Source organism: Petromyzon marinus, chromosome 27 (genome assembly GCF_048934315.1).
Source record: "Petromyzon marinus isolate PM22_M1 ecotype Great Lakes invasive population chromosome 27, UKy_Petmar_22M1.pri1.0, whole genome shotgun sequence".
Classification (NCBI taxonomy): Eukaryota; Metazoa; Chordata; class Hyperoartia; order Petromyzontiformes; family Petromyzontidae; genus Petromyzon; species Petromyzon marinus.
This window is the reverse complement of record NC_133693.1, coordinates 5,344,691-5,368,040: the sequence shown is the minus strand read 5'-3', so window position 1 is coordinate 5,368,040 and position 23,350 is coordinate 5,344,691. Positions and strand designations below refer to the sequence as shown.

Genomic DNA, 23,350 nt, shown 5'->3' with positions numbered 1-23,350 from the left:
TGTAAAGGGGCACTAAATGAAAAAAACACGTAAATATTAAAACACACATTTTTTTACTTGCATAGTAAAGTAATTGCATTTTTTCATTCGCTACGCAGCCAGATAATACGACAAATCGCTACCCGTAAACACCCAGTCGTTCATAAAAGTTGAAGGCGGTATATTACTATAGTAATAGAGCTAGTGCAGAATCACTGAACCGGAATTGATAGCTTGAAAGCATTTAGCTCGGGGTCCTTGAAAGTGCGAGGCCCGTAGCTACTACTACATATGTAGCTACTTTTGATGTGCCTTAAAGGGTAGCAACACCTCCGCATATTAACAAAGACCAAGGTCCCCCATGTAGCCTGCAACAGGCTGTTGGGGCAAGTGCTGTTAGCGAGCGGCACCTATGAAGACCGGTAGGGCACACGAGGGGGTGGGTGGCCAGCCAGCCAGCACCACGCCCGGCCACTGTACCTCGCCGTGTTTGCATTGCCCTCCAGCAACCGCGCCTAGCAACGAACCCATAATAATGCTTAATCGTTGGGTGATAAACATCACAACAGTGTTTAAAATGCTGTAAAGTGCCCACGAGAGGCGGTGTGTATGTTTACGTACGAGCCGAGCGTTTACAATACCAAAATAACACGTGGCAGTGGAGGAGATCTAGGCTGCCTTGACGGGTCCGAGAGTAATGATTGACTCGCAAGCCAAAGGATGGAGCCAAGCCCTTTTGAGGACGTCAGCACCCAGAGATGTAGTGAATTTATCGGATCTGCGTGCGGGAGTTAAGTGGATTGTTGAGGGATGGTGATGGCTTTGGGTGGGGGTAACTGCAGCCAGCAGTGGATAGATCTTGGCTCACCACTGATGATGATGATGCTGCTGCTGAAATAAACCCGTTTCACAGTTGCGTCTTTGTGTTTGTCTTGTTCTAACGTGGTGAGAACTCGGGAGAGAGGGGCATGGTGAGTCTCATCTGCAAGAGAGACGTCGGCCCGTGTTTCGATGGGATGGGCAATAGATGATAAGCGTCCCCTGTAGAGGTGGCAACACGCTGGCATTATAACCGCTGAAATGTTAAAATTGATTAATTTAACACGGGACCTTTCTTGCCAGTATCAAATTATAAGAATAGCTTTGACCCTTCGTGGCAATAAAACAGTTTGTGTTAAGATGTTCGAACACCAAACAGAAACCTTTTGCAAGGAAGCATGTCTGTAATCTTTGGTTATTTCGGTAAAGTCACCGAAAGAACCAAAGAAATATGAATTTGTGCAGTCACGAAAGTTTTAAGTCAAAATTTAATCATGTCTGCAATGAACCCGAAAGAAGGCTGCCGTCTCTGGTGTAGACCAATCAGTTTCAAAGACCATGCGTATATTACCAGGGCGTGTTTTTGTTTGCATGTTCACCACAAATATGTGTGGTTAATGCAGACATGATTTCTTGCAAAAGGTTTGTTTGGTATTTGAACATCTTAACACAACTGTTTTATTGCCGGAAAGGGTAAACCCTATCCGTATACTTGGTTTGTTTAACTCGATTGCTGAGCGCAAGTCTAGAGGCAAAAAAACAGGTTCAGCGGGCCAGCAACAAACAGCACAGTCAAAGATGCAGTAGATGAGGGCGTAAACGTGTCTCTTGAAATTGAGCGAGGTGGTGGTTATTATTGTAGGAGCTTTGTAAAAGAGAAGATGGGAGGGAATTTCACAAAGTGGAGCAGTGCGAGGGACAGATGCGGACACAGAAGGGGTGTGGCCTGAAGTTGTTGGTGGCTGCACGCAGTGGGGATGAGACAAAACAGTCGGGTTCGTGGGTGAGTGAGTGGGTGGGTGAGTGAGTGGGTGGGTGAGTGAGTGGGTGGGTGAGTGGGTGGGTGGGTGAGTGGGTGGGTGAGTGTGATGTCAGTGGGGAACGGTAGTGTAGCGGTTAGCGCGCTGCGCTATCAACCCGGCGACCCGGATTCGATTCCCGCTCACGGCCAACACCAGTGACGATTATCTGAACCAGTCCTGGGCATCCCCTAGGTCGACTCAGCCTCAAATGAGTATCTGGTGCGGTGTGTAAACATCGTCACTAGGGAGACAAAAGCGGCCGGGCGTGGTGTTGGCCACCCACCCACTCGTGTGCCGTGCCGGCATTCATAAGTGCTCACTAACAGCACTTGCTAGACGGGGTGAGGGGGGTTTTCTTTGTCTTTGTTGTCGGTCTGGTTGTTAATTGAGAGGAGGAATCAATTGAGTGACGATCACGGGGAACGCTCACCATGGCGGTAGCGATAAGCGAGTGATAAGGAGGCGGCTGACCGCCCGGTGGGCGAGTAACTGGAGTGGGCCATCAATCACTCCGACTGCTTTAGGTTTGAATTCTGTTCAGTGCCGTGAGATAGAGCGGAACTGTGTGCTCCAGAGACCAGGTACTGTATGACAACGTTGTTCCAACTTTGGCCGGGCAGTGGTTGGGGTAATCAGGTGGCAGAGGTTGTGGTAATCAGGTGTGCTTTGTATAGCAGCGCCAGCATGAGTAATAAATATAATTGTACAGAGTTAGCCAAGGCTTTGGCACTGAAAATAAAACCCAATCTTCTTCAATGCCCCCCCGCCCCCTTCAATAAACTAATAACAAGGCCGTGCATGACGGGCCATGTGAGACAGCTGAACGTTGTTGTTCCACACAGGCGACAGTGGCGCAAAACTTTGTGGGGGCCGAGAGGTGACAGAAAATAATGGTAGGAGGTGATGTGGGGAGTCGGGCTTAACGACGAATCGATTTCAAATCGAAATTTTAAATAATGCGATTAGCAAATCGCAAAGGCTGCGATTTTTTTGCGATTTGAAAAGTCCTATTACTTTCTTATTAGAATTGTTTTATTTTTTTCATTATTATAACTTTATTTAACTTAATTGTTCTATGTATGATTGTTCTATTTCAATTAAAACATTTTATAAATAAATGTTTGAAGCAATTAATATATTTTAAGTTCTCATTCTTGCATTAGAATATATAGAGCAGTTAATATTTTGGTGGTATCATGCGGTAACGCTCCATCACATGATTTAAATATATTACAGAGTGAATATTGAACTGAAGCTTGACTTGTAATCGCACATCAAATCGCAATATCTGTCAGAAAAATCGCAATTAGATATTTTCCCCAAATCGTTCAGCCCTCGTGTGGAGTTCGTTTCTTTTCCTCTGTCTCCTATCCTACCGCCTCTCTCTGCCCCCCCACTCCCTCCCGTAACCAGACCCAAACGATGACTGCCGTCTTTAACATTCTCACATTGCGCCCGGCGTGCACGGGAGCCCTTCCGAAATGTATTTGGGCCACCGCTGCCGTGTTCACGCTTTTTTTCCCGACAAAGGTTGAAAAGGTGCTCATGCATTCGCTCTGTCCGTCCATCCATCCGTCCATCTATCTGTCTGTAAAGGGGGCTACGAATGAAACGTCAGTGTAATGTTGTGTCGCTATTCAGGGGCTTACTCTGTCGAAGAACGTCCACGTTGATCAAAGGGTTGCCAGGGCGTGGAGGCACCCTTCCAAAATGTAGAGCCACCCCCCCTTGTCTGTTTAACGCTTAATGATAACCCAGATTCTTTAAAGTGTCTCAAATGTGCGTCCGAAATCGTGGCACTGCCGGCACGAAGACACATTGGTTCTGTGCCGTTCAACGAGGAAATGTGCCTCCAGTAATATTCGATGAAAATCACGGCATGTGGTAGTGGGTGAATCAAATGAAATCATGAGTTCACCGAGTATTCGTGCCGTCCTTTTTGCGCAAAGGCTGTCACGACAAAGGCTGTGACGACGGATTTTTTTTGTGTGTGTTAAATCTCACAGGCGAGCAAAGTGCGCAGCAGTTTCACAGGAACGGGGACCAAAGTTTGCCAAGGGAGGTGAACTTGCGAGTGATGTTCACGCCTCGGCAAACTTTAGGGCTGCGACTCCGGCACACGCGGGCCACGCCGATTTTTTTTCGAATACCATCACGAGGGGGGCCGGGGGAGGGGGGGGGGTAATCTGTGACGTTCACCGTGAAAGCAAGACGGTCAATACGCCCATCATATTAACCGGGGCGACCGGGGGGCGACCTGCGGACCTCTTGAAACGTGGTAGGGAACGCGCTATCGCCCGGTCGCGGTGCGCGCTATCGTCGCGGGCGTCCACAAGCGTGTCGTGTCGTGTAAACGTGCTAAGTGTGCGCGACTGGCGTGCGTGACGCCACAATGGCCCGGTCTCTGTTCGAGAACGCCCGGACAGAAAGAAAACCGTTCAACACGTGAAAGCTTACGTAAAGGAATGTAAAACAAACTAAACTGTTTTTTTTATATTTTGCCAGGTAAGGCCCGCTGAGCTACGACGTAGCTCTTCTTCGGAAGCATCCTGGCTATCACATTTGATATCTCAGCAAAAGTGGCTCATTAACGTGGAAATGTACAGCAGCCAAATACTCGAAACGCGTGTTTTGTAAATGTGGAGGGTGGAACCCACGACCTCCTGCATACCCGGCGAGGGAGTTGACATCCCGCCACCGCGCCGCTTGCGAGAGAGCGCACTCGGGCACATAAACGCACCGCGCGCAGCCGTAAGGAAACCACTCGGCACGGCCGGAAAATGAGCTGCAGTGCGGCGAGCTGACCCTCAACTTACGAGGTTAATTTTACGTTCGTTGTTTGTGCAGAAACAATTTCACGGCGTCGGTGACTGTAATATCGAAGCCACCGCTCGTAGTGTCCTGCAGAGGCTCGAGAGTCTGAAGCTGCACTTAAACAGCCTGTTTTGCACCCCGGTACGCACGGCATTTGAAATGCGCGACGATGGATACGCTCTTACATTATGAGACCTCCTTTGCCAGTAACAAGATATAGGAATAGGTTTTACCCTTTTAACTGGCACAAAAACTGACACATTTATTCAAGGCATCATGTTTGCAATAACCACAACACAAGCAGTCAAAATGCCTTTTGGCGTCATCTGGTCCAACACCAGTGGAGACTAGGCTCTAAGAAAATCCGTCTTGGGTGTGGACCAATCAAATTCAAGGACAGTGCATATTATTATCAGAGTTGTCTCTTTTGTTTGCATTTTGACTGCTTGTGTTGTGGTTATTGCAAACATGATGCCTTGAATAAAGGTCAGTTTAACACGTAGGCTTTGAATAAAGGCGTCAGTTTTTGTGCCAGTTAAAAGGGTAAAACCTATTACTAGACGGATACGCTCGTCGTGAAAATGGAAAGGTGCAGGGCTGCAATCACTCGCTCATGCCACTGCTGGTGGAAGGGCCTCAATTGAAGAGAGCTCAAGAGAGTCCCTCGAGAGGGTTGTTCTGGCCTACTCTTCCACACTGGTCAGAGATGTTGTAAGAGGTGAGGAGTACCCACACTCTAACCCTCCACACGGGACCTGTGTGTTTAATAACTGCAGTGTATCGAATTCTACTGCTGGGTGATCGGAGGCGGTGGGGAGGGAGGGGGGTGGAATTTAAGAAATGTGCCCCATTGTTTCACCTGGGAGAATGAAGCCGATACCATTTGATTGTCTAGCGTGCTCACCATTACACCTTACACCTTGGCAGGATCCCACATTTGGAGTACGCACGCATAGTTCAGTGGGCTTCACCTGGTAAGATGAAGAACAAATGTTTTAATAGTTTAGTTTACAATCCCAGCATTGCCTCCCAAATACCCACTTTTATAAATTGCTTCAGAACAGAGACACTTATCATCAAAGCCCCGAAATGGGACCTTTTTGCCAGTATCAAAATGTGAAAAAATCAGAATAGGGTGTTTACCCTTTTTGCCAATAAAACAGGTGTTAAGATCTTGATTTGAAGCTTTCATGACTGCAGGAATCCATACTCTTTGGTTCTTTCGGTAAAGTCACGTAGTTATAAATAAAATAAAACAAAAATACAATAAATAACATTTGTTTTATTTTATTTCTAACTACGTGATTTTACCGAAAGAACCAAAGAGTATGTGTTAAGATGTTCATTTGGTGTTTGAACATCTTAACACCTGTTTTATTGCCAGAAAGGGTAAACCCTCGTCCTATTTTTTCATAGTTTTATTTTTATTTGTATATTTTTAAGTGATTCGTTCACATATCCTATACTTTGCACTCCTATCGTGTCTGTGTACTGTTTGTTGTTGCAACGTTCTGACCCCGTGCCCCCAATGGACATCTGTGAAAACGAGCTTCATAGCTCATCGGATTCCTCCAGCACAAAGACATATTCTGATTCTGACATCTGTTCTTTCAATACACTGCTGGATGAAGGCATCACCACGCCATGTGGGTCACGAGAGCAATACCCCTGAAATGCCCTTCGCCTTAAGCAACAGCACAACGTCTCGGGGCGCAAATTAATGCGTCGCCTTGGGAACGATCTTCTCAGGTTCAAAAACTCTCCACTTCTCTCAACGCTGCGCTATTTGCAATACAACAAAAACAAATACAACAATCCCCTAAAAACCTGTTTGCCTCCTTTTTGCGTGTGCCGAATGTCTGTCGCATATTCCTCGTCCAAGCTACAAAATCACGCGCGAGATAAAAAAAAAATGTACAGATGGACGGATTTCTCTCCTCAAGCTTGGTGTTACTTCCTTCCCTCTTAAACGAAATATGTAAGTACTGTAAAATTAAATAAACATTTTGACAATACGGCTACCGGTTTTTTTGCACTTGTGCAGCTCTCCGAGGTGACTTGGGCTCGTACCGCGTCTCGTTTCGCTCCGCGTGCTCTGGGAGCTTTCGCGGAAGCAAGAGTGGTCTACAAACTTAACATGCTCCTCCCGACAAGCACGTGGAACCGAAACGTCGGACAACGCGCCGAAGGACGCGTGGTATGCCCCAAAGACACACTGGAAAGGGATAATAATAATAATACCATAACATCATTGTGGAGAACATACCGAGCAAAGTAAATAAGCAGACAAAGTTTACATTTTTCACAAAGACGCGAATGCTTACTTTGTATTGTGTATTATAGAGTTTTGCATTGAACTCGGGCCTATATCTAATAGGGGGGGGGGGGGTCCTTGCCCATAAACGTCGGGCAGTTCATCAGCATTGGTTTAAGAAGTAATTGCCTGACTCTGCTGATGAATCATTGATTGCCAAAACCGGTCCGGAGGTTTTCCCGTAATAATACAACGCCGCTGGGAGAAAAAAAAATCACGACGAGAAGACCACATGGCCGATGGGATGTGTCAAATAATGATTTAACTTTTCACGTGGAAAGATACGCGCACACACACACATAGAACGGAGGTGTGTTGTCTGCTTATTAATTTTGTTTATGATCATTTACTGCAGGTAGTTGAACAGGCCAACGGCACCTTACCGAATTTATTTGATCCCTGGTGCGGTTTTATTGAGATTAATGCAAGCAGCCATTTCCTACTGATTTTCTGGGAGGAGGGGAGGAGGAGGAAACCAAAGCCAAATCCTGCGACAGTGGGAAACGTTGAGAAATGGCCATTTGAAAAGGAGAACGCCACACCTCCTCGCCAAGACTTTAAAAGGTAGGTGACCGATTGCATTCTGCAGTGCTGGGATAAACCCAGCGAACTCGTCCTCCCCCCCCCCCCCCGTTGTCAAAAGCCACTCGCAGAGACTGCGGCCGCACCCTGAATGAGACATTGCATGCGTTGATACACGCTCATCATCATTCATTGCCATCAGCCACGATTTATCCACTGCTGGATGAAGGCCTCCCTAAGCTATCGCCATCCCTCAAGGTTCAGCGATGCAACAATCCGTCGCTCCCGTCTTCATGGGGGAACCACCATCAGGGCGGTTCCCTCCTTTGTCTGCCAATCCGCCGTTAGTCTCGACCACCAGGCATCATCGCTTTCAAGTGACGTGTCCTGCCAAAGCCCACTTACTTTCCCTCGCTGTCGATATGCTGTCTATAACTTGCGCGTACAATATTCTCTCGTGCATGCGTTCATCTTCTTGTCTCTCCAAGCATGCACCTCCACATCATTCCTTGTGCACTGTTTAGCTTTTTTGCACCATTTATTTCGTCCAATGTTCACGCTTCTGATCGTTGCCGGTAATATACAGAACACGTGAAAGTTATTGCAATGGTCAACAAAATGAAAAAAAAGTCACCCCTAACCAGAGCTGGAACAATTTGGCAAATTTGTCTCGATTAATCGGCGAAAAAATGTGAACCAACTACTTTAGTGCGGTCGTGCGATTTTGAGTCCCTTGAAAACATGGCAGCCACTCCCACATTCTTCCTCCCAAAGCCGACAAAAGGCCCCTACAAGCCAAGCCACAGCCAGCGTGACATCGCTGATGTTGCCAACGGCATCACTAAGTCCCCTCCCATCACCTCTCGTCCAGCAGCACGTGAGTATGTATGCAAGTTGAACTTCCTTTGCACCGTACATAGCCATCCGTGATAATTGGAGGTGCGGGGGAACGACAACAAAATTGTGGTGAGACTTTCTTTCCACAACTATCTAAATTTTGGATAATTGGACCGATAATCGTAAGAAATCGATTAGTTATACGATCAGACAGCTCAGCTCTACCCCGAACCAACATCTACCACTGGTTTATCGTAATGTCACCTATTACAGATTTGTTTTAATTTGAAGGCCACAGTGTTGTTGACGAATAGGGTGTTTTTGTTTGGTTTATCGTAATGTCACCTATTACAGATTTGTTTTAATTTGAAGGCCACAGTGTTGTTGACGAATAGGGTGTTTTTGTTTGTTTGTTACGTGTGCAACACAGCAGCAGCAGCAGCAGCAACGTCACCGAAATGATGAAACCCTAAGCCGATTACAAAAGTTTGGCGGTCTGTGCCATATTGGGTCACCGTCATACCTTGCGAGATGTTAACTCCCTCGCCTGGCATGCAGGAGGTTGTGGGTTCGATCCTGACGCTGACGTCTATATATTTGGAGTGTGCGTGTTCTCCCCGTGGCCGCGTGGATTTTTCTCCGGGCACCTCCCGTTTTTTCTCTCCACATTGAGAATCGAAGTGCGTTTCGAGTATGTGGCGGCTGTGCGTTTCGAGTATGTGGCGGCTATACATTTCCACGTAATAAGCGACTTCGTTGAGCCCTCACTTGTGGCCAGGTTGCTTCTGAAAAAGAGCTTTATAACTCAGTGGGGGCCTTACTTGGTAAAATAAAATAAAATAGTCTAGTTTTAGTTTATATGTAATTCTCTTTGCTTATTGCCGTTCGCCTTGAACAGGACCCCATCCTTTCTCCTGCCAAGAACACCGGGTACGCCAGTGGCATTTGAACCTTTTCGCGGGACCCCGGGGTCTCGAATAAACAGAAGTCAAAATCGTAATTATTTTTATTTTTTTATTTTTGGCGACTCCGTCCCACCGCGCGCATAAACGCCACGACCCGCCTGGCGCGGATCGTTCTGTTGTCGTGCCGTCCAAGCGCAGCAGCGAGGACGAATGCGCAGAAGAAACAAAACTTTTAAACTTTGATTAGCGCATCGTGCAGAGCTCGTCGAGAGGAACAGATCGCCGTATCGTTCGCCTTCGACAGACATTAAATGACGTCGTAATGCAGTTTATGCGAGAGCCATGGGCTTATGGGACCCCGGGGTCCCGCCATAAGGCTAATTTGTTTAACAGGCCCGACTCTCTGAAACTGATCCGTGACTTTCCTCGCTTGAACAAATGCTGCTGAACAACCAACAGTCTGGAGAGCCAATAAGGCCCTTTATCCGACAGTTATAGTTTCATAGTTTACCTCGAGCTTGTCCATGCGGACGCCGAAGCGGTCACACATGTCGCGGAAGACGGAGAAGTTGACGTCGTCTAGGACGATGTAGACGGGAACGTGTCGGAAGGTGGCGGCATCCAGCAGGTCCTTGAAGATGTCCACATCCGAGAAGACGTCCATGACGACGCCGATGACCTGCGGCACGACGCGCGGAGGGTCGAAGGGGGGGGCGAAATGCTTGAGGCGTCGTGCGAAATGTGCCGGAGAAAACTTAAGTTGTTTATTGTTATCGTCGTTGCTAATGTAACGCAGCGCAAAAACAAAGTGCGCATGTGTCAGTGTTCTTCACTCATTTTTCGAGGGGGACCCATTTTTGCCGATAAAACATCGGTGTGAGAGCATTTGAAACCATTGTGGGGGGGGGGGGGGTTTCGCAGCATGACGATGATGATGGGGCGGTGTTTTCACCATTTGTGTTTTGTCGGGGGCCCTACGTCAGGGACTGCTCTGAAGGTCACGAGGGGCCGCTAGCGGCCCGCGGGCCGTAGCAATGAAGAACACTGGCTTACGCTCATAAGGAGGGAAAACAATGCACGCGCGTGGTTTGAGGAACGCTTTCCAACGGGCGTTTGTCCCCAGAAAGTGTTTTAATTTTTGTCGAATAAAATGCGTTTTGCCACCTACGAGTGTACAGATCAGAACCATCGATGTTAACGGAGGAAACTGAAAGCTTGCAGAGAATGGATATTGTGCAAAGAGGTTGTTTTTAGAAATGAATGCTTGCAGTTACGCTGAGAGGCAGGAAGACGAACACGTGGGTTCAGGGAACGGTGACTAATCCGAGACGTTATATTGAGCACATGGGTTTCAGCAGGACACGTTGCTCGACAGGATGACGGCCCGTGGACTAGGACTGGTGGACGGAATGGCAGCCAAAGTAGAGGGGATGGCCACGGCAAAGATGAAGCTATGAGGTCTGCTCATGTGCAAGGGTGGGAGATGGATGGTCGCAGTACTGGAACGTTGAGGGATATCGATGGTGTGGGGAAGCCTTCATCTTCATTAAGCAGTGGATAGACAATAACTGATGATGATGATGTTGTTGAGATAACCGGGTGGCTCAGGGGTCAGAGCACTGACCAGGCATCTCTGAGACGCTGCGTTCGAATCCGGGTTTCTCAGTTGTAAAGAGTTGATGGTCTCGGCTCAAACAAACCCATCATTCAATCTGCCTATATCTTGCAGTGCTGGAAATTAAAAATGTTGGCTTGATTGACATGGGACCAACATTGTTGGCAGAGCGTGAAGAGGCACGACTGCAAATGTAGTCCTCTCGCATTGTTGGCTGAAGCTGTTCACTCACACAGGATGCCGAGTAGCTCGGTTGCAGGGGTTACCAATGGATATTGTTCGTCTAATGACGCAACCAGCGATAGCACAAATTGGAAAATAATTGTGTAATGAATGCAATATATTTATATGTTGTGGAAAAGCACAACTGAGTCTCGTGGCTCGTTTTCGTCCGTTGAAAAAATAAATGACACCGCCTTAAATGTGTTCAGTTGTTTTTGTTAATTGTGCTCCTGCAACACTGCCCACGCCGCCGCAGCATCGCAAAAATAATGTATTTAATGTTCATACATTTGCCCAATTCCTTTTAAAGCAGAGATTTACCTGTGGCAGGAAACTGGTGCATCCGGAGAAAATCCACAGACGCATGGGGTTAAAAACACTCTTAATCTCAATACAGACGTGCTCGAAAACCCATTTCCTTGACTGTTATCTCTTGGCCACCTCTCAGCCCAGAGGCTTTGGAAGTTTCAGAAACCTCTACGGTGATCAACAAACCCCGGCTCCAAAGGACCGGATCGCAAGTGCGCACTGCCACCGCCACTGCAGTGTCACTCCCGTACTTTCTCATGCAATGGCACTGGGGTGGTGTCATCGGAGGACCCATGACAGTGATTTTAAAGTAATTTTTCATGACTATAGAAGCTTCAAACCTGATTTAGACAGCATAGGCCTTACATACAAGATAACAGCTATTTTTGTACGTATGTATGGTGAGCTTCTTCCGCACAGTACAAAGCCAACTGTGCTAATCGGAGGTGCGGGAGAAGGACAACAAACTAAACACAAAAATCAGTGAAAAAGAAATGAGTTTTAAATCGAGATTTTATGATTTGCAACGTAATTTAAACGTTTTGTGTCTTTCGGTAAAGTCACGTAGATAGAAAAATAATAACGAAAGCTTTAATTCAAGCTTTAAGTCAAGATTTTACGTAAATTAAGTTATCCCTTAACACCTGCACGATATTGCATGTTCTTCAGGCATTTGTTAATAAGGTCAAAGTATCAATGTCATATAATGGGACCTATTTTTGCCAGTTCCCCGAGCTATGAATGCTCTGATACGTGTGGCATTGCCTTTGTACTGTGCGCCTTTTGGCGTTCTCTGGTCTGACACCGGTAGTGGGACTAGGCCATGAAGAAGGCTGTCTCTGGTGCAGGCCAATCAGCTTCAAAGGCAATGCCCATCTATTATCAGAGCCATGTTTGTTTTGCATGTTCACCACAAGTACCGTGTGTGGGTAATGCAGTAACTTGATTCCTTGCAAAAGTTTTCTCTTTGCTGTTTGAACTTCTTAACACCTCCTGTTTTATTGCCAGAAAGGGTAAAACCGATTCTTATTTTTCATAATATCAATGTGATGCTCAGCTCAAATGAACAGCCCCACAGCCAGTGGTGGATATTCCACATTCCATGGGAGGGGCGAGTCTATGAATAAGACAACTATTCATGACTTCCCACAAAGCGGTACTCATTTTACCAACTCTGGACGGATGATTGGTTGAGTCAAACCCCAACAACGATTTGAACTCGCAGGTGTCCCGATTGCGAGCCGCGTTCTTTAACCAATGCACCACCTATCTGGTGAGTTGTATTTTTGAGACACTTATTGTCACCATTGGGGTTGAGTGGTCGTGACCCGAGTTAGACTCCTGACCACGGCTGACATCAGTGATGAGTGGCATCTGAACTGCTCTTCAGCATCCCACACTCACCAGGATGAAATATGGCCAAAGAAGCACGATAATCGATACCGCATTAGTGAATTGGCAAAGGGCCATAAGTTATCGAGATATTTGATCAATTAATTGCTGACTATATAACAATAACGAACAAAAGCCATAGCATGTACGAGTACTTGTGCATGCGTAATTTTCCATTCGGGCCCAGAATTGTACAGCATAGCCAACCATTGAAAACCCGCCCCGATCAATTAACTGCCCCACACCCAATACAGTATTTGTGCATGAGATAACTGTCATTTTTTGTAGGTGTTCACAAATCAGACCTCACACACACACACAGTCAATGATAATCCTCAGAGCGCACATATACACTTCTATACTAATGAATAACGATGATGACTTGTTTCTGATATGGTGCTCCATATTGCCGGGGACCCTCTCAGGGTGCATCACATCTCACCTCAACACATTCGAAAGTGCACCCCCCCTCTTTGGGCACAAGGTGACTCGGCACCTGTGCTTGACAATGGGCATCAGTCCGTCAGTAGGGTGCGATGGCTCCGTATGTTCCCAATTGAATGACCATCTGCGATGTAATTTTCGAATTTGGCAAAATTTGGACCACGAGTGACATCGGGAGATCTTTAACATCCGCCGTGAAGCAAGCAGAACCGAGTACGGTATTACGGTTATTACACCTAGTGATCATCGTAGTAAAGCATTTCCCCGTGTTTAAAGATGTTTGCACTATAATTTTGGCCAGCAACATATTGGTGCACGGTGTAACTATCATTTATTTTTACAGATATTCACACAACCGTCCCTTTTTCACATATCCGCCAGCTATGCCTCAGTCCCCAGCGAGTCAGATATGTGATAATAGTTTTTTTGGTTAGATCGCGTAAATATAAATGTGTCGTTATACCCGCCACCACCCGACACAGCCAATGAGTAAGGTTTGTCACGTAAACAAAACACGCCAATTCGTTACTAGTACAGCACACCGGTGTGTTGGAGAGTGAACCCACAACATTTAGATTTGTACTCGCCAACACCAACACACCGGTGTGCTGTACTAGTAATGAATTGGCCACGTTTTGTTTACATGACGAACATTACACATTGGCTGGTTAAACGACAAATTTATATTAATGAAAAAATAAGAATAGGTTTTACCCTTTCTGGCAATAAAACAGGAGGTATTAAGATTTTCAAACACCAAATATAAACCTTTTGCAATGAATCAAGTCTGCATTAACCACACGTGCTTGTGATGAACATGCAGCCAACACATGATCTTATAATATATGGCATTGTCTCTCAAACTGATTGGTCTACACCAGAGACAGCCTTCTTTAGGGTCCGGTCTCACCAGTGTCAGACCAGAGAACGCCAAAAGCGATCTAACCCAAAAATCTTTATTTTACGGATAATATTGGTCGCGAAAGCCTACGTGTTCAACGGATATGTGACTGTAGTACTGCAATGGTGAGTATAACATTCACACGAACCGTCTGCTGTGTTGTACATTTTATCCACCGCTACTCAAATACCACAGCAATGTGAAGTGTGGCACCATTGTGCAACACTTGATAATTTCAAGCAACTTGTTCAATAATAATATATTTACCCAGGAAATGCCTCGATGTGTCTCAACATATTCAGTGCTCTTAATTGAGATAGCTGGGCAATTCACGTTTTCAATATTTTCACGTGGAAGGAAGGACCTTCTTTTAAAAAAACACTAGTCTTTCTACACAAACCAAGGCCCCTACACATAAAATATTTTTTTCATCCATGACCCCAACCAAACTCTCGGTGGGACTTTCCTGAAAATTTTAGTTTTTGCCTTGTGCTATGTTCAGTGGCGGGGTGGAGCGGCGGTGCAGTGGTTAGCACATTGTACCACGAACCTGGGCCCCCCAAGTCAAAATACTGGCCACAGCTAACATCACTGGCTAGTGTTACGAAGTATGGTCAAACAACCCCCATTACCGACACCCAATGGGCAGGCCTTCATCCTGCATCATCCTGCAGTGATTTACAAAGGGCTTGTAATTTAATCAATCTATATTAATGTTCAATAACAGTAAGCGCTCGAGCTGAATTAAAACATTCTGACAGAAAAATGTATACTGCATTGGCTTTTTGGGCAGTGGGGCCCTTCTTCAGAGCAGAGACAACGCTAGAGGGTACAGACCAACTTGTAGCTACAGATCGCCCTTCACCCTTAGGGCTCCGAGTAACCTGGAACATTTGAAGTTGACAAATGAACTGTGTTGCATAGACATACAAGCAGGTTGCGTTTCTCAATTAAACAACGGAAATCAAACAAACCCTTATCAATTAAAAATAACGCACAGACCACGTAGTTTCAAACCAAACGATTAAATTCCCATGCAGAAACGCACCATGAGAAACTGCATCGTTTACATCACAAATAAAGGTCTGTATTGAACTGCATCAGAACATCGCACGGCTGATGTGGATGTCTTCTACGCAAATGAAAAAGAAAAATCCCACAATGCAAAACGTGAATTTGTCAAATGCTGTACTTTATATCAACTAAGAGCATCATTAATGCCTTGGGACTCATTGAGGCATTCCTAGGTAAAAAAAAAACTAAATATTTATTGGCTCACATCTTTGCGATCATTTGCAGTCGGCATTGTAGGTATTCAGAAGGCGACTCCTGAAGCCATGTGTATGTTACACTTCTTTCGCGCCGTACGTAGCCGAGCGTGATAATTGGAGGTGCAGGGGAAGGACAACAAACTAAACACACACAATGAAAGTAATGTTGTCTGTGGCCCTCACCTCTCTGGGATTCGACTGCCACACCACAAGACATCCACAGGCTCACTCACCAATCTCAACATGAACATGTAACCGTTGCCCAATCAATATACGCGAACTCCGATCATCCTCGCAGTGGCTTTTGACTGGCTATCGAATAAAGACGGTCACTGCATCGCTCGCTTTAAGATGCGCTTCTGCGGCCGTCTGGAACGCTCTTCCGATATTAGGAAGCCGCTGAAGCGGTGCACTATTAAATCTAGATTGAAAGCTCACTTCTTTACAACCGCTCTTAGTGTGTTAGTTTGTTGTCCTTCCCCCGCACCTCCGATTGTGCACGGTTGGCAACGTACGGTGCGACAGAAGTTCAACAGACATACAAACGTACGAAAGAAGATGATCACTGCAACAACAAAAAAAGACACACACACAGCGTCCACACCGGCCCTCCTCTCACCTGCGTTGCCTGTTGCACCATCTTGCGCACCACCTGCTTGATGGTGGGCACCCCATCGCCGAGCGGCGGGTGCAAGTAGAGCGTCACGTTGGTCTGGCCTCGGTTGTGCGGCTGCACCAGCGGCCAGCCGAGGTCCAGCTCGGGCACCGATGTGTCGGACATCATGGGCCAGTAGGTCCCCGAGGAGGAGTCGTCCGCTGCTCCGTCGGTAAGGTCGGAGGCGGCCCCGTCGCGCTCGGACACCTTGGGCAGCAGCAAGCGCGACTGGATGTGCTCCATCTCGGCGGGCGACAGGAACCCGATGGTGCCCTCGCGCTTAAGGAACTCATTGTAGGCATCGTCGCCGCGCTCCACCAGCGCGTCCACCGCCAGCCGGTACGACTCCTTGTAGTGGGGCTCCACGTAGTCCTCTGGCCGCAGGCCCTCGTTGAAATCTGAACTCTGCGACATCCGAGCCATGGTGGCTGCTTGGTTCGGGGGCGTCAGGCGCGAGTGGCTCTAATCGCTCACGGCAGCTCCGCGCCTCTCTCTCTGCGGCCGCGCGGAGTCTCTCTGAGATGAAACAAGGAGGCGCGCTCGCGAACGTTGCGCGCACGATGCTCATGCTACGGAGGAACGCGTGCCGGGGTTACGCGCAGAGTAAACCGGCCAGGTTCCGACGGTTTGAGCTTGGTGCCTTTTTTCCGAAGTGGCTGGCGGCGGCCGTGTTGTCCGTGAGCAGCCTGATTAGCGCCACCGCCGCTGCGTCTCGTAATCCAAAGTGTTGGGGCAGGAGGAGAGCGTGACCACACCTGCACTGTGGATCTTGAAGCAGGCGAACCAGTCTGGACAGGCAAGAGGTATTCGTTCAAAGTTACCCGCGGGGGTAGACGGGCGCGTAATTATATCTGCCAGTTTCAGCGCGGAACACGCCCTGTTATGTGCCGCAAAATGTGACAACGCCTGCTTCTCTCTGTTTTACTTCAAACAATGTGAGCAGTGTGTATGATGTTAAAATAATAATAATAAAAACACTACATACCCCGCTTCTACGGGTTTCATTATAATGTGCAAGGGTACGAGTTCTATTTTTTTGCAACATTAAAATAAATATATAGTTAAACCGATGGGACTCGACCGCGCCTTTTGTTTGTGCCTTGTTTGAGCCTCACGCGCAAGGCTCTTGCCAACAACTTCAGTTACGACCGCAGAAAATATCCGCCGAAGCCATCCTGACGTGGGGCGGGGAAGATTGTGGTGTAGGCAAGAGACAAGATCCCGGCCGTCAAAAGGTTGTACAGTCAGGGTGGTGGAAGGTGAGAGGGGGGTTGCCAGCAGAGCACCGCACGCGTTTCGTGACCAGGTGTGGCCCAGGTGTGGTTCACGGTTTGCGAGGGTGCGCGCGTGTGCCCGTGGGGGCGTGGGAGGGCTCGCGTCTCGTTGGCTGAAGGTGGACTCGGAGCGGTCCGTTTCAGGCGTGCATTCGGAGACGTAACGTTTCGTGCAACATGCACCCATAAAGGCCTGGCCTCAAACTATTGGGTGGTCCAGATGTCTTGTTACCCCCCCCCCCTCCTCCCCAAACATTTTATTTTGCTTTGCTCGTTAATTTATGTTTAACACACCTACTGGTATGCAAAAGTGTATTACATATTTGGTAGGTCTTTCGGTAAAGCCACGTACCCACGTAGATTTTTTTCGAGAATTAAATTAGGGTCACAAGACATCTGGACCACCATGTACAATCATCAACTCCTCCCCTCTCCACCAGCACATGTTCGAGCTGTCAGGTCTGCCCTGTGTCATGCAGCCTACGCAACAGCCTCTTTTGCAATACAGTATATCTTTTCAACATTTCAATTGCGGCCACTTTTTAATCCACTGCTAGATGAACGCTTTCCCCACAGCATGCCGGTCATGAGTGTTGTTTGACCATACTTCACCATGCAAATTGCAGTCAGTTTAGCCCCAATAACGAGCGGGAAAGGAAACGGTTTCAGATGTCGTTCCAGACCGACATCAACCACGGCCAAAATTAGAATTCAAGCCGCTGGGTTTAAAGTGCAGTGTGTTAACCATTTCGCCACCTCATCATACAAACATTAACCCAACACTAGATAAATGCCTCCTCCGCACGATATGTGTGGGTTGTTTGACCATAGCTCACCAGGCCGGTCCATATGGGTTGGCGAGGAAGGGGGGGAAGTTATTCAGATATCGCTCACCAGTGGTGTGAGCCATGATCAGGAATCACACTCAGGTGACCGAATTTTATAGTGCAGTGCGATATAACCACTTCATCACCATGCCAACCATGTTTTTTTGCAATATTAAGGCTAAAGTTGCTTCTCGTTTAAACCCTGAAAAATGTAACCAGGGCGTGCCCTGCCCTCTCTTCCCCGTGATGATTTTTCAGAAAATGTTGGCCTGTGATTTTTAATCTTTTAAAAGCCACGCATAACCTTGTGACTTTGTACCCCGGACAGACATGGACTCTGGCTGAATGGAGGTACGCATCCTTTTCTTTTGAGTCAAGCGTTGTTGCACCAACACCGTTGCTCAACGTAGGGCATTAACATTTATTATAATTAGCAAAAAAATTTGCACAGTGGGGAAAATGATTCATGCAAAAAAATTACACCGCGTGTAAAAAAAACATTTGAAATTTGTATCCGACCTCTTAATCATTCAGAGGGATTAATTTGGCGACACACTACGCTGTCGTGGGCGTCAGTACATCGAGGGAAAGGCCAGCAATATATTGCCCCCACCCCGCTCCTTCTTCTTCAGAGCTGCTGCACAAACACTCTGCTGTTTGCCTCCTGTCTTAGGGGCCGTCCATAAATGACGTCACGCGATTTTGGACGATTTTTGACCCCCCCCCCTTCGTCACACGGCGTCACAAAAAGTCAGACCCCCCCCATCAAATATGACGTCACAAAGCTCTGCCCCCCCAAAAAATAGAACATGCTTCAAATCGCTTTAAACTATTGTCATTGTAGTGCGTATTTAATGTGGCGCTGCACTCTGATGTTGTAGGAGAAAACATTTATTAAAAAGTATATTTAATTAAGTAGAACGTGTTGTCTATATTTATTTAAAGTTGCGCATTTTGATGTGCCGTCACATTTCTCAACCCCCCCCCCCCCTTCGTCACACATCGTCACGAATGTCTGACCCCCCCCCCCAGATGCGTGACGTCATTTATGGACGACCCCTTACTCGACAACGCTAGCGAGTTCTGCGCTGGTGGGCGTTAGCCCTCCGTTGAGCGACGTTCCCGATTAATGGGGGGGGGGGGCAGTCTCCTGTAAAAAAAAAGTTGCGTTGCTGCGACGCCCTTCTGTCAAAATACAACAGAGTGGCGAGGGCTGGCGAACGTTATAAATAAAGAATGATTTGTCAGCCGACGTATTGCAGACACCGGCATCTATCTCCGTGCCCCCCACCTCCCCCCACGCACTCTCCCCGAGGCTTGTTCTCTCCCGAGTGGAATGGCAAGATCCGACCGCACTTTGTGTTGATCCGCAAAGTCGTCTTTACACTCGTGTGTGTGCGTGTGTGTACTCAAACTTCTTGTTCTTCGTGCTTTCGGAGTCCCTGACTCTCTGCTCACAATCATCAAGGATCTTCATGATGGTGGGCAGGCCTGGGTAAAAACTACGTGGCCGGGAGTCGGAGCCATTCCCTGTGCACCTTGGAGTGCGACAGGGATGTTCTCTCGCTCCAACATTATTTAACATCTGTTTCGACCAAGTAGTTCGTGAAGCCTTCGATGGCTGCACCGGAGGAATTTCCATCTGGTGTCGATACAAAGGGAAACTGATCGATGCCCGAATGTGGTCAAATGATGGCTCCCTATTGGTCAACCATATTATGTATGCCGATGATTTGGTGATTGCTGCTCACTCAGAGGAGGAGTTGGGAGGCGCTGCTGCTGAACCTGGAGCGTGCCACTAAGAGGTGGGACCTTACCATCAGCCCCACCAAAACTAAGCACCTGCCTAGGTATTTTGTACCATCGGGCAACCCACCCACACAACTCCCAATCGGTGATGGGGCAGTTGTGGAGAGAGTGGAGAGTTTCCCATACCTGGGCAAGTGTGCGTATGACCGGCTCCGGTTTGACAGCAGAGATCTCACTCCGAATCAGCCGAGCGGCATTATCTTTTCATTAGCTGCGTAACGCTGTGTGGAAGCTACCTGGTCTGTCACTTCCCACGAAGCTTCAAGTCTTCTTGGCCACGGTTATGCCCTCCCTTCTCTATGACTGCGAAACGTGGACCCTCCTAATGGACCATCTTTGCCAGTTTGAAACATTTAGGCTGAACTGCCTAGGATCCATCCTGGGTTTAACCAGGCTTTATTGTGTGAGGCGCTCACAAATCCTAGAAAGATCTGGACAAAATCTCATCGGTGAGCTCCTCCAGCAGGCAAGGCTGCGTTGGCTGGGTCATGTAGCCCACAAGCCCAGTCACCGCATGCCCAAACAGCTTTTGTTCGGCGTGATAGAGGGGGATAAACGGGCGCGGCACGGGTTAGAGAAGAGATGGAGTGATGTGGTACAAGAGGATGCGGAATTGAGTGGACTTGCCGATGACTAGTACCAGCGGCGTTAAGATCGGCCTCTGTGGAGGAGGCTCGTGAAGGACGCTGTTGGGTAGGTGGAGGCAGTCGCCCTCCAGCAAAATCGCAGGGCAGAGGAGCGACGCTCACAACAATGAGCGGAGCGTCGGGTGGCGAAAGCAGAGAAAGTTGCCCCAGTAGGGGGCACAGGTGGTGCATATACCAGTCATCTCGGGCAGTCAACCCATGGCACCTGGGTCTGTCCCGTGACCTGCACGATGGGCGTTTGACACTTCACGTGGTCTTAACGTGCACATAGCCTGGCACAAGCGCCGTGGTGACGTCATCGCAACTTCGTGCCGAATGGCGGTTGTTGTACTCACATTTATGGGTAGTCGTCGTGACCTGGGTTCGATTCGCACGCATGGTCAACACCAGTGACGATTATCTGAAACGGTCCCGAGCCTCCTCTAGGTCGACTCAGTCTCAAATGAGTATCTTGTGCAGTGTGTAAAAAACATCGCCACTGGGGAGATAAAGGCGGCTGGGCGTGGTGCCGGTGACTCCCCTCGTGTGCCGTGCCGGTCTTCATATGTGCTCGCTAGCAGTACTTACCTCAAGTCTGTTCAAGGCTATACGGGGGATCTTTGTCTTTGGTGTGCGTGTACCTGTAGTGTGTGTTGGGCAGCGGTGGCAGGTCGATTATCTAGCGCACTGCGCTACAATCCTGAAAACCTGGGTTCCATTCCTTGGTCGTGGAAAATATAATTGCCAAGTAGTTTCTAAACCTACCGTTCGGCCTCCGCCAGGTCGACCCAGCCATAATCGAGTACAGTTCCTGATGTGATCAGACAACATCCGCACAGCGGATACAGAGATAGCCGGGCATGGTCTGAGTAGATGTTCGCTAACATCACTCTCTCTCTCGGAGTCTCAATATTCTGTCGTGGTATTATTTGTCTGAAATGATGAAAGAAGGGCATCTTCATCGTAGTTGATATCAGATCTATTCATGGATACGTACGTCAGTATGAATGTCCATTCGAATTTCACTCCTAGGTCCACTCAGCCTCAAGTGAGATCACGAAAGCATTCCGACATAGCGATGACTGGCCTGACCACACTATTGTGTACCGTGCTGGCATTTAATAATTTCCCACCAGCAGCATTAGCAAAGTCTGCAAGGCTTTTAACGGGGTAATCCTTACCTGTGTGCGTGTGTGTGTTCTGTTTGTGAGGAGCAGTAGTGTAACGAACCTAGCGATCCGGGTTCGATTCCCGCTCACGGCCAACACCAGTGACGATTATCTGAATCGGTCCTGGGCCTCCCCTAGGTCGACTCAGCCTCAAATGAGTCCCTGGTGCGGTGTGTAAACATCATTACTAGGGAGACAAAAGCGGCCGGGCGTGGTGTTGGCCACCCACCCCCTCGTGTTCTGTCCCGGCATTCATAGGTGCTCGTTAACAGCACTTGCCCCAACAGTCTGTTGAGGCTACACTGGGGATCTTTGTCTTTGTGATCTGTTTGTCAAAGGAGGGTATTTTCTTTTTACAGGTGTGTCCTGTAGGTGAGGCTCAGCGTGCCTATGTGTTCACCAGTGCAAAGGACACAGCAATGTGAACCTGCAGATGCTGCCACCCACCAATCCACTCCGCCCCTGTGGATGAATTCCCCGCTACCGCCACCACCCTCCACCTCACCCCACCAACCCCCACTTCCCAATCGTTGCGTAATTTGAGTCGTGCGTAGACATGTTCACCTCTCCACCATGTGGCTCCTGAAGCTTGCTTCATCCGTATGGATATATAAATAAATACAAACTTGTCCCATTTCCCTCCGCCCTCTAAGCAGTGCCGGATTATCCTAGTAGCAAAAGTAGCTACATATGCTACGGGCCCTGCACTTTCAAGATATTAATTCCGGTTCAGTGATTCTGCACTTGCTCTATTACCGCCTTCAACTTTTATGAACGACTGGGTGTTTAAAGTTATCGATTTGTCCAATTATATAGCTGTATAACAAATGTCAAAAATACAATTACTTTACTATGCAAGTTAAAAATGTATGTGTTTTATTATTTACGTGTTTTTATTTATTTTAGGGCCCCTTTATAACATACTAGCGGTAAGTACCCGGCGTTGCCCGGGCGAAAAAAGGCAGACACATACATGGACTTACACACAGACATCGACCAACACACATAGAAACACATAGACTTACACGCACATACACACACGGACTCACACACACAGATATGGACTTTAGACCACACACATGTAGTTACACACACAGGCCCGGCACTATCTTAATCCGGCACTGCTAACGACGCATGCCCGCCTCTCGCCAACGCAGCACGAACACTCGAAGACAAAAGCCAGCCGACAGCGCTCGGGCAAACCGCTGCAGCGATGTGGGCAGCGACACGTGGACGGCTTTGTCGCTTCCCGTGCTCGCCTCTAGTGCCGAGTCTACCTGGTCTAGAAGGGATGGAAGAAGGGCATCATAACAAGAAGAGAAACACGTCTTTCTTTTTTAAAAAATAATAATAGGGTTCCCCCCCCCCTTTTTTTTCTGGCAACAAAACTGCAACCTTTTTACAAGGAATCATGTCTGCATTAACCACAATACTTGTGGTCAAAATGCAAACAAAAAACACACTGATACTGTATGCATTGTCCTTGAAACTGATTGGTCCACACCAGAGACGGCTTCTCTTGAGCCTCGTCTCAATTGGTGCTCGACCAGATGACGCCAAAAGGCGTCACACAGCTCAAAGACAATGCCACTGTCAGAGCAATGGGGGCTCGAGGTAAGGATCT

General features: G+C 47.8%; 1 protein-coding gene across 1 annotated transcript in view; it reads right to left on the bottom strand.

The window, feature by feature from the left end:
* The window catches only part of LOC116946477 (uncharacterized), a 36,889-nt gene extending 19,348 nt beyond the window's left edge, over positions 1-17,541 (bottom strand). The window contains exons 1-2 of the mRNA XM_032961392.2: positions 15,986-17,541; positions 9,724-9,891 (exon numbers count right to left, since the gene is read on the bottom strand). Of these exons, the coding sequence (XP_032817283.1) occupies positions 9,724-9,891; positions 15,986-16,444 (627 nt within the window). The 5' untranslated portion in view covers positions 16,445-17,541. The remainder of the gene's footprint in view (positions 1-9,723; positions 9,892-15,985) is intronic.
* Between the last annotated feature and the right edge of the window lie 5,809 nt (positions 17,542-23,350).